Source organism: Herpailurus yagouaroundi, unplaced genomic scaffold (assembly GCF_014898765.1).
Source record: "Herpailurus yagouaroundi ecotype Mexico unplaced genomic scaffold, PumYag 142, whole genome shotgun sequence".
Classification (NCBI taxonomy): Eukaryota; Metazoa; Chordata; class Mammalia; order Carnivora; family Felidae; genus Herpailurus; species Herpailurus yagouaroundi.
This window is the reverse complement of record NW_024412397.1, coordinates 49319074-49331303: the sequence shown is the minus strand read 5'-3', so window position 1 is coordinate 49331303 and position 12230 is coordinate 49319074. Positions and strand designations below refer to the sequence as shown.

Below are 12230 nucleotides of genomic sequence, written 5' to 3'. Positions count from 1 at the left end.
TAATTGTACCCTGTATTTCCGCTGTCATGATGTGAATCATGCTTTGCTTAATTACTCTTTTACTACCTGTCTTTTTTTAGTACACTCTAAACTCTTTAAAAGAAATTACATTATCTTGGCCACTGTTGTATTTCAGCACCTACAGTACTCATTGTAGGTGATCATGAATATGATCACCTTTTGAATGAAAATGAATAATTTTTTTGAAGTTTATTTACTGTTTATTTAGAGAGAGAAAGAAAGAGAATGAGCTGGGGAGGGGCAGGAGAGAGAGTGCGAGAATCCCAAGTAGTCTCCAAGCTGTCACACGGAGCTCAATGCGGGATTTGATCTCACGAATCATGAGATCATGACCTGAGCTAAAATCAAGAGTCGGACACGGACTGAGCCACCCAGGCGCCCTGAAAATGAATAAATTTGAGGAAATCTTTTTGGGGTATAACAAACAATTGAGCATACTTGTTAATCTGGTAAGTTTTAATTGCAAAATGAAAGCTTTTATTTCTTCATCTATGAAGAAACTGGAATATAACCCAGAAAGCATGCTGCTTTCTGCTCTTACTAGTGGAATTATTCTTCTTTCCCTGTTACTTGTATATAGCTACTAAAATTGCATTCATTCTCCTGTGAAATTGAGGTTTTTTCTTTCTCTGACAGCAGCAGTGGAACCTTGATGGAAATAGGAACCTAGTATATTTTCTCCTAACAGTTTAAATTTAAACTAGGGTCAGTGAGCAATCAAGAGTTGACTCTTTTTCACAAATACTGTTATCAAGAGTGGCAGTTGACTGGAGAAAACTGGAAGTAATAAACAAGCTAGAAAATGTTTCATTTTATAACTGTCTATGTCAGTGGCATTTTTAAAGTTGGAAACTAGGTGTTCCAAGGGGTTGTTTTCTTTTTTTTTTTTTTTTTTTCAACGTTTATTTATTTTTGGGACAGAGAGAGACAGAGCATGAACGGGGGAGGGGCAGAGAGACAGGGAGACACAGAATCGGAAACAGGCTCCAGGCTCCGAGCCATCAGCCCAGAGCCCGACGCGGGGCTCGAACTCACGGACCGCGAGATCGTGACCTGGCTGAAGTCGGACGCTTAACCAACTGCGCCCCCCAGGCGCCCCCCAAGGGGTTGTTTTCAATCATATGTCATGACATTTTAACATACCAGATTTTATTTCTTAGAAACAATGAAGTGTTCAATTTTTACTGAAAAACTGACTAGCAGAAGACTTCTAACTAATCCATTAGAATTGTTCCATGCCATTTACCTCTTTCAGAGTTTTCCAGTGACTTTTCTTTTTCTTTTTTTTATTTTAATTTTTATTTATTTATTTTTAATGTAAGATCGATGCCCAAAGTGGGGCTTGAACTCACAACACTGAGATCAAGAGTCACATGTCCTACAAACTAAGCCAGCCAGGCGCCCCTTCGATGACTTTTCTATGTCATGTGCTCTTTGGCCTCTGTAGCTTAATAATTCTGTGTATAAATTTACCACAATCAGGTCAGCTGTTTGAGTGTTTATTGCATGGACCCTAAGCTATTAATTTGAACAAATCTTAGAACTGTAAATATGAAATGTCAGGTACTTTAAGCAAATAGTTAAAATTGAGTTTTCTCTTATAACAGTTTAATAGTCTCTTGGTTTTGGAATAGTTGGGGTTTTTTTGTTTTTGTTTTTTTAAATTTATTTAGTATTTGAGAGAGAGAGAGCACACGCATGAGCAGGGGAGGAGCAGAGAGAGAGAGGATTCTCCCAAGCAGGCTCCACACTGCCAGTGTGGAACCTACTGCACAGCTGGATCTCATGAACCGTAAGATCATGACCTGAGCTGAAATCAAGAGTCAGATGCTTAGCCAACTGAGCCACCCAGGTGCCCCTTGGAATAGTTTACAGAGATTTATTTCTTTTGGAATTTTAAAGGCATAAATAGACCTTACTATTAGCTTTAGAAATGCTTGAGAATCCGAAAACATTATGTTATAGCAGAAAGACAAGAAGGTGTATGTCCTTTCTAGTACCTTAAATTCTCAAAAAGATGTTACACAAAATTTATTAGAATATAATATTATGAAATTAAATACTTGTTAGCTTATTGTATCATTTTTCCTTTTCAGTTTTTATTAAAGTAATGCATATGCATTATAAAGTGCATAGTTACTATATATTCCTCTTTTCCACCCCTACCAGTCCCAGTTTTTAGTGCTCCAGATTCTAAATGATACATTTTCACTTTAACCCTTGATTTATCAATTTGAGACCATCTTATTTCTTACTATGAAGATACGATTTTCCTTTGCATATTTTTGTTTTTATTTTTTATTTTATTTTATTTTTTACTGTAGAGGGAGCATGAGCAGGGGAGAGGGCCTCCACACTGAGCGTGGAGACTTGACAGTGCTCAATCCCATGATCGTGACCTAAGCCAAAATCAAGAGTCAGCCGCTCAAGCAACTGAGCCACCCAGGCTCTTCTCCCTCACATATTTTTGAATAGTTATATTTTAGTTCTTCTATTTTATCTTAAACCTTAATACATACATTTTTATAAAAATATGTCTTTACAGGAGTATATTTTAGAGAAATGTCTGAACAGTCTCCCTGAGCTCACCACTGTATTGCTGGAGGATAGTAAACTATTTATTTATTGACTCTAAGTATTCTCTGCTAAGGCAAGATAGCATTTCCTTCTCTGCAGATCTGATGTCATGACCTCTGTGCCACTCCAGGAGACTTTTTTTTTTTTAAGTTTATTTATTTATTTTGAGAGAGAGCGAGGGAGGGGCAAAGAGAGAGGGAGAGAGAATCCCAAGCAGGCATTCCGCTGTCAGCATGGAGCCCAACACAGGGCGTGAACCCAGGAACCATAAGATCATGACCTGAGCCAAAGTCAAGAGTTGGGCACTTAACTGACTGAACCACCAGGTGCCCCAGTAGACTGTTTCTCCTGTCCAGGCCACATAGATTCTTTCCTACTCTGTTTCAAATCAGTTGGTCAAATCAGCCCATAATTATATTATGACAAGGACATACTTCTATGTTTTTGCTGGTTTTTCCCAGAAGTTCTAACTACTTTTTTTCATACTGAGATAAGAGACATGTTTTCCTTACTATGCCATTAATACTATGTAATGTGTCATTCTATTTATTGACTATCATCTTCTTTTTTCTTATTCTTGGAGGTATATTTCTTGGGCTAAAAACCTTCCTGTACCAATTTGGACCATTTACTTTCTAGGTTTTTCTATAGCTGCCATTCTGGAATTTCTCTTCACTGGATCTCCCTACATTAATTCCATTATTTCTTTCAACTCATGTTAGTCCACAATTGCACAGGAAGTAAATTTTCAAAGAGTCCTTGCATGTCTAAAAATGTCATTTTACTGTTGATTTAGATGATATTTTGAATGGATATAAAATTCTAGGTTTGAAATAGTTTTTGCTCCAAATTTTAAAGACATTTTCTCAGGGGCGCCTGGGTGGGTCAGTCGGTTAAGCATCCGAGTTCGGCTCAGGTCATGATCTCGCAGTCCGTGGGTTCGAGCTCGCGTCGGGCTCTGTGCTGACAGCTCAGAGCCTGGAGCCTGTTTCGGATTCTGTGTCTCCCTCTTTCTCTGACCCTCCCCTGTTCAGGCTCTCTGTCTGTCTCAAAAATAAATAAATGTTAAAAAAAAATTTAAAAAAAAAAGACATTTTCTCATTATCTGTTAGCATCCGATGTTGATAAGACTGATACCATTCTAATGTTATTCCTTTATAGGTAAATAGATATTTTTTCCTTCCTGGAATTTAAGATCTTTTTATTGTTGTTCTGAAATGTTGTGATGGGTGTGTGTGTGTTTGTATGTGTTTCCTTTAACCTGTTGGACACTCAGTCTAAAGACTAGTATCTCTTAAGGTCTGGCAATTCTTTTCTGTTATTTCCTCTCTCCATTTTTATATGTTTTATAGTCTGATCTTATCATAGATGCTCCAGCTTTATTTTGGTTTTTGTTTGCATGGTCTGTCTTTTTCCATTCTTTTCCTTCAGCCTATACGTATCTTGGAATCTAAAATTTGTCTATTGTAGGTAGCATATTGAATCTTAATTTTTTTGTCCTGACAGATCTGCCTTTAGATCAGAGTTAGTTATAAGATCTCTCTCTAGATCAGAGTGTTTTATCAATTAACAATGTAATTATTGATATAGTTGGATTTAGGCCATTTTGCTTTCTGTAGGTCTCATGTCTTTTTTGTTCCTCCTTTTCTGCCCCTTGCTGCCACCCCAAAACTTGCTTTTTCTAGAACTCTTATTATTGAAAGGATAAACCTTTTAAAATAATTCTCTAGTTTTTTAATCTTTTCTATTTGCTCTTCGCTTTTTGAGGAGATTTTCTCAACTCTATTTTCTTACCTTCTATTGAGCTTGGGTTTTTTCCTGCTGGCTTTTTTTTTTTTAAGATTTTATTTTTGAGTAATCTCTATACCCAACGTGGGGCTTGAACTCAAAACCCCGAGATCAAGAGTTGTGTGCTCCACTGACTCAGCCACGTGGGGTTTCCCTGCCTTGCTGTTATATTTTTAATTTCCAAGATTTTTGTTGTTGTTGTTCTCAGAATATTTCCTTTTATGGCAGTCCTGTTTTCATTTATGGTTTGGTATCTTCTTTATTTCTCCTGAGAGTATTCTTTACAGTCTGGTGATGGTAGTGTTTTTTTCCTTCTCCCTACATTATTTATTTATTTATTTATTTATTTATTTATACATATATGTATATGTATATATATGTGTATATATATTTTTTTAGTGTCTTGCTCTAGTATCTTTCACTTTATAAGCTTTCCTTTTTTTTTTTTTTAATTTTTTTTTTACATTTATTTATTTTTGAGACAGAGAGAGAGCATGAATGGGGGAGGGGCAGAGAGAGAGGGAGACACAGAATCGGAAGCAGGCTCCAGGCTCCAAGCTATCAGCCCAGAGCCCGACGCGGGGCTCGAACTCACGGACCGCGAGATCGTGACCTGAGCCGAAGTCGGACGCTTAACCGACTGAGCCACCCAGGTGCCCCTTTATAAGCTTTTCTGAGATGTCTACTGATATATTTAAGAGAAATGGATAAAAGTTGAGTAGAAGCTGTGAGTGGAATTGTGGTCTCTGAGCTTCACTGCAGGTTGATCTGCCTGGTCTTTTTCACTGATAATCCCCAAATGGCGGTATCTTTAGGTCTGATTTCCTAGAGGGGGCTCCTTTATTTATTCTGCTTTCTGGAATGTGTAATAGGGCTGGCTACTAAAGTCCTGGAAGCCAAGTAGATGATGAGGGCCTAGGCTAAAGTCTAAGAGTTTGGCATGAATATACATTTATTTCACTATTGTACTCCTACCCTTACTTACATCTTGTGTTTCCCAAAGCTGTATCTGTGTCTGTTTTAGACCCTCTAGAGGGTAAATCTCCAATATTCTCCTAGGAATGGAAGGGGGGATCACTTGAGTACTCAGAATACAGAAGAGAATATGTTGATATGATGATTTCTTGAAATACTTAATATTTTTTAAGTTTATTTATTTTGAGATAGAGTGTGAGTTGGGGAGGGACACAGAGAGGGAAAGAGAGGAACCTAAGCAGACTCTGCACTGTCAGCACAGAATCCAATGCAGGGCTTAAACCCACGAACTGTGAGATCGTGACCTTAGCCAAAATCAAGAGTTGGATGCTTGACTGACTGAGCCACCCAAGCACTATGATTTCTTGAAATACGTTAAATTACTTATTCTGGGTACCCTTTTTTTTTTTTTTTTAAGCTTCTAGGAATTCTGTAGTGTATATCAAGTTGGTTCTAGGTCAGTGCTGTCTACTAGACTTTTCTGTGATTAGGACACCCTTTCTTCACTGACAAATAGTGAAAACTTTTTTTAAAACCTTTTTTTGCATAATAGTAAATTGTGAATTTTTCTGACGTTGGGTTTTTTTAAATGCTGACAAGAGCAAAGTATGGAGTACCTTTTTTTAACTTTGTACTCTTTGACCTTTAGTATTCATTCAACTAAAAAAGTTGTTGATCACTCATGTGTCATATCCTATGCCGAGCAATACAGAGGCAAGCTTGCTTAAGTTATAATTCAGCCCCTTGGTACTGGACTAAAGTTCATATTCTGACTATAATATATTAAAACAAGGTCGGATTCTTCAATAAATAAGTTCCTTTGGATAGAGTTTAAAATTGGCAGAATTTACAGAATTCCACTCGGAATTGCAGTCTTGTAGAAAGTGATGTTGTGGCATGATTTCAACCTATTTGAGAACGTGTTAAAGGTATAATACATCATTGAACTATTAATTTTCTCCATATTCGCCAAGTCAGTTATTTACATCTTATAAAGTATAAAAGTCTTGGAGTTCAAATATAAGGAAATATATTTTAGTATTTGAAAAAAATTGAATTTCAGCTTTATGGAGATACAATTGACAAAATTGTAAAATAAAGTGTACATAATGGTAATTGGTAAACATATACATTGTGAAAGAATTCCCATCGTCTGGTTAATTAACATAGCCATCATCTTACATATATTTTGGTGAGAACATTTAAATTCTCTAAAAATATTTTGTTTTTGTTTCCTAGATTAAGAGCAGGATTATGTGATCGCTGTGCAGTAACTGAAGAGCATATGCGGAAAAAACAGCAAGAGTTTGAAAATATCCGGCAGCAGAATCTTAAACTTATCACAGAGCTTAGTGAGTTTCCTTTCTTCATTAAGTATTTAAAGCATAATGTACTGTTGTTAAAACCTATTATTAAATTGGTTGCAATCAAATGGATGGTTTACATACATCTTTCCTCGTGTAGGCAAAAGTGCAAATGTCCTTTATTCCCTTTCTGTAGATTTAATTTCATACTTATTTTAGTAAGAAATAGAGTACAAAAAGTAGTATAAATACTGTGCACATTGGCCCTCAAGTCTCACCAACAATAAGATAAGAAGAAATTTCCTTTGCTTATGTCTACATTTGCTTCTTCAGTTTTATCTTTATTTCATGTCATTTGGCTATTTAGTAAAGTCAAATACAAAAATACAATTTAGTGTTCTGCAAAAGTGTACACTTTCTGTGGTTTTCATGACATATTAGTACAAATATATCATTTTCAGTTTAGTCTCCTTACACATTTAATGTGGGGTTTCCTTACATTTTTAGCCTTCTCTTAAATGTCTTCTCTTCCATTATCTCTTAACCTTATTCACTTCTAACTATTCATATACTCTCTTAGTGAACTTTACCTTGATTCTCTGTAAACAGCTCACAATGAACAGCTCACAATGAGCACAAAATCTAATTAATTTATCTTCTTTTCTATCTTCTGACTATTTTCTTTCTATTAATTATATTGCTATCCTCTGGTTACTCAAGCAAGAATAAATGAATATTTCCTCATTGTTTCAAAAAGAGAAAGAACATAGTTTTATTCTGTTCCTGGGGGTAACTATTATTAACAATCTGATAATGTATTTTTCCAGGTCCAGGTTTATCTTTCTGTGTCTCTTCCCCTGTTTTGTCCCCTCCTCTCTTTTTTATTTTTTTATTTCTATTTATTTTTATTTTATTTTTAAGTACTGTCTATGCCCAGCATGGGGCTCAAGCTTAGAACCCCAAGAGAAAGACATATGCTCTACTGACTGAGTCAACCAGGCAACCCACAACCTTGAAAGTTTACCATGCATTCCTAAAATGTAAAGTTAATGTCTTGACCATCTTCTGAACAATGTACAGACCTTAAAACACCTTACCTCTGCTCATCTCCTTTTCCACTTACATGCTGCTTATGCCTAGCATTCATTTCCTTTTTTTTAGCCTATAAGTTAGAAACTTTTTTTTTAATGTTTGTTTATTTTTGAGAGAGAGCGTGAGTGGGGGAGGGACAAAGAGGGAGACACAGAATCTGAAACGGGCTCCAGGCTCTGAGCTGTCAGCACAGAGCCCGACGTGGGGCTCGAACCCATGAACTGTGAGGTCATGACCTGAGCTGAAGCTGGATGCTTAACTGACTGAGCCACCCAGGTGCCCCAGTTAGAAACTTTTCTAAAAATTACTAAGACAGTTTTAAAAGACTCAACTACCTGTTTATCAGTTTCTTTGCTTATTATTGCTTTTTGCACCTCCATTTCCTTCTGGGATTATTGTCCTATCTGAGATACATCCTTTCGAGGGTATTGGCTGGTTCTAAATTCTCAGTTTTATCCAAAAATGTTTTTATTTTACATTTACTTTTGTAAGCCTATTTTGCAGGGTAACAATCATTTTTCTCTGGCTGCTATGATTTTTTTTCCTTCTTTTTTGGTGTTCTATAATATTAGTATAATTTTAACCAGGTTTTTTTTTTTTTTTTTTTTTTTTTTTTTTTTTTCAAAAAAATTCTGTTTAGTATATATTATAAAATCTGTGGAACCACATTTTTTTTTTGAGATTTTATTTTGAAGTAATCTCTACCATCCATTGTGCAGCTCGAACTTATGACCCAAGATCAAGAGTTGCATGTTCTACCAAATGAGCCAGCCAGGCACCCTTTTGGAACCACATCTTTAATTATACCTGGAAATAGCTTTTCAAATATTGTGTCTTCTCCATTCTCTGTTTGGGTATTCTGATGAGACCTCATCATTCTGTCCTTTGTATTGCTTGATATCCCTTTCCTGTTTTTCATCTTCTTATTTCTCTCTGCTACATTCTGAGTGATTTCTTCAGCTCTCTTGTTCATTATACTAAGGACTTCAGTAGTTCTCTTGTGTTGAGTTGTTTTATTTCAGTAACCAAACTTTTCATTCCTAAAAATTCTATTTAATGGTTCTTTTTCTTTTTTCTTTTTTTAAATTAGTTTTTTAAATTTTTTTCAATATATGAAGTTTATTGTCAAATTGGTTTCCATACAACACCCAGTGCTCATCCCAAAAGGTGCCCTCCTGAATACCCATCACCCATCCTCCCCTCCCTCCCACCCCCCATCAACCCTTAGTTTGTTCTCAGTTTTTAAGAATCTCTTATGCTTTGGCTCTCTTCCACTCTAACCTCTTTTTTTTTTTTTTCCTTCCCCTCCCCCATGGGTTTCTGTTAAGTTTCTCAGGATCCACATAAGAGTGAAACCATATGGTATCTGTCTTTCTCTGTATGGCTTATTTCACTTAGCATCACACTCTCCAGTTCCATCCATGTTACTACAAAGGGCCATATTTCATTCTTTCTCATTGCCACGTAGTACTCCATTGTGTATATAAACCACAATTTCTTTATCCTTAATGGTTCTTTTTCAAGTCTACCTAGTTGTCTTTTTTTCTTTAAGTAGGCTCTGTGTCCAATGTGGTGCTCAAACTCATGACCACAAGATCAGGAGTTGCATGTTCCACCAACTGAGCCAGCCAGGTATCCCTTCTTTTTTTTTTTAATTTTTTTTTTTAACATTTATTTATTTTTTGAGAGACAGAGACAGAGTGTGAGCAGGGGAGGGATAGAGAGAGAGAGAGGAAGTCACAGAATCCAAACTAGGCTCCTGGATCTGAGCTGTCAGCACAGAGCCTGATGTGGGGCTCAAACTCACGAACTGCAAGATCATGACCTGAGCTAAAGTCAGACACCTAACCCAATGAGCCACCCAGGCACCGCCCTCACTTTTTTTTTTTTTTTTAAGTGAAATGTTTTAAAAAATGCAGAAAGGTAGGGAAAATACTAAAGAACCCTCATACACATTCCATTTAATCTGGAATAGCTCGCTTTCCTATTTTTTTCTTTCATGACATTAGTTTCTTGAAGTAGGGTCGTTTTCTTAAAATTTTGTCACATTTTGGATTTTTTTAAAACATTTTGTCTTTTCCTTTATTTCCTATAAAGTAGATATTGGATCTGAAGGCTTGATTAGGTTTATATTAAGCATTTTTGACAGCAGTACTTCATAGCTAAAACTGTCCACTTCATATTTATTGCATCTTATCAGGAGTAAGATATTGCCAGGTTATTCCACTGTTAGGAATTCTAAGATTGATCACTGGGTTAAGGTGATGACTACATTTCTTTATTATAGAGTTATATTTTCTCCTTGTACCACCAAATAATCTGAATAGGGGGGTGGATGTTTGATACTATGAAGTCTTGCAAAAATACAATTCTTCCTCAGTCTTTCTTGAATGGTTTTAGCATCCATTGGTGAGCCTTGCCTGAATTAGTTATTTAATTAGAGATTATAAAATGCCAAATTTTCATTTCTGTTATTCTTTCTACATTCATTAGCTGGCATTTTTCTGTAAATAAGATTTCACCCTTATCAGTTGGGACTGCTGATTAGCTTGATGTAATATAGTTCCTACTAGAAAGGCATGGTCTTAATTTTAATTTTATTAATTTAATTTTTTCCCTTTAATTTTTTCCCTTTAATTGCCAGTTTTCAGAGTAAGATCTTGTGTAATAGTTACCAGCAATGGTGACAAATAGGGTGTGTGTGTTTATGTATGTGTGATGTTTCATTTTATTTTTGATGAGAGTGGGGGGGTCTCTTTTTGTTTTTCGGGGGTTTTTTTTTTGAGTAAAATAAATACATAGGATTTTATATATTCAGTGTGTGTCATTCAGTTTACTCATTTATTCTCATTGATGCTCAAATTATTTCAGTCTTGTCTGCCTACTCATTTTTTGTTATCACTTCTAGTGTGTTAGTTTTAGGCATTCCATTTAAATCTTTTAACATTTCATTACTATGTAAGATAATTCTATTATCTGAAATACTTGGGAATCCATATATGAGTTACTTTCTGCTGACTGTAGGGGTAAGTAAATGAGGGTTACTTTGGCTCCATGCTAGGAAAGGAGTTTGGGCTTAAACTGGAAATCTCAGTTTCATGGGGCGCCTGGGTGGCGCAGTCGGTTAAGCGTCCGACTTCAGCCAGGTCACGATCTCGCGGTCCGTGAGTTCGAGCCCCGCGTCAGGCTCTGGGCTGATGGCTCAGATTCTGTGTCTCCCTCTCTCTCTGCCCCTCCCCCGTTCATGCTCTGTCTCTCTCTGTCCCAAAAATAAAAAATAAAAATAAAAAAAATAAAAAAACGTTGAAATCTCAGTTTCAGTCCCCCTACCAGTGCTGGTACCAACATCTGCTTACCTATACTGCTTGTGTTTTAGCTCACAGTTTTGTTTTGTTTTTTTGTTGTTGTTGATGTTTAAGGAGGTAATGTGGGAGTCCCTTGGATTTCTCTTCCTGTGAGTTTAGCGTTTAATAAAAATTATGTTTTTGTTCAGGATCTAGTTGTTTGTTTTTTTAATGTTTATTCATTTTTGAGAGAGAGACAGACAGCATGAGTGGGTGAGGGGCAGAGATAGAGAGGGAGACACAGAACTCGAAGCAGGCTCCAGGCTCTGAGCTGTCAACACAGAGCCGGACTCGGAGCTTGAACCTGCAAACCGCAAGATCATGACCTGAAGCCGAAGTCGGATGTTCAACGGACTGAGCCAACCAGGCGCCCCGATCTATTTGTTTTTGTGATAAGATCACTAACAGTATATCTAATTTGCTTACCCACCCTAAAGTGTTCACTTAGCCCAAGAAGTTTTTTTTTTTTTCTGTTTTGTTTGTTCGTTTGTTTATTTCTAATGTTTGTTCCTTTCCGTTCTGTTTCTTCTTCTGGAACTCAGATTAGCAAGATGCTGGGGTCTTCCCACGCTGCCTAATTTTTCTTAATATTTTGTAATTTTATTCTCTTGTGCTGAATTCTGGGAGAATCATTTAGATGGATATTAATTCTGTCTTCGGTCACATTTTTTCTACTTTCATCCCATTTATTTTGCTTTTAACTTTTATGACCTTCATGGCAGCCTGTTGCTTGTTTTTTTTGTTTGTTTGTTTGTTTTTTTTTTTTTTTCAACGTTTATTTATTTTGGGGACAGAGAGAGACAGAGCATGAACGGGGGAGGGGCAGAGAGAGAGGGAGACACAGAATCGGAAACAGGCTCCAGGCTCTGAGCCATCCCAGAGCCTGACGCGGGGCTCGAACTCCCGGACCGCTAGATCCTGACCTGGCTGAAGTCGGACGCTTAACCGACTGCGCCACCCAGGAGCCCCATGTTGCTTGTTTTTAATGAACCTATCTATCACCCTTTGAAATCTGAAGATGTTATCAGATATCTTTTGTTTCTTATATTAAAACTACTTATCCAGAATTTTTATTACTGTTTTTTTGTTTTGTTTTGTTTTGTTTTGTTTTGTTTTGTTTTGTTTTGTT

At 36.5% G+C, this 12230-nt stretch overlaps 1 protein-coding gene across 4 annotated transcripts in view; it reads left to right on the top strand.

Annotated features, from left to right (window-relative positions):
• The window catches only part of RBBP8 (RB binding protein 8, endonuclease), a 119544-nt gene that overhangs the window by 47022 nt on the left and 60292 nt on the right, over positions 1 to 12230 (top strand). For all 4 annotated transcript variants that reach the window (XM_040479239.1, XM_040479238.1, XM_040479240.1 and 1 more), the window contains one exon: positions 6601 to 6713. In XM_040479239.1, coding sequence (XP_040335173.1) covers positions 6601 to 6713 — 113 coding nt within the window. The remainder of the gene's footprint in view (positions 1 to 6600; positions 6714 to 12230) is intronic.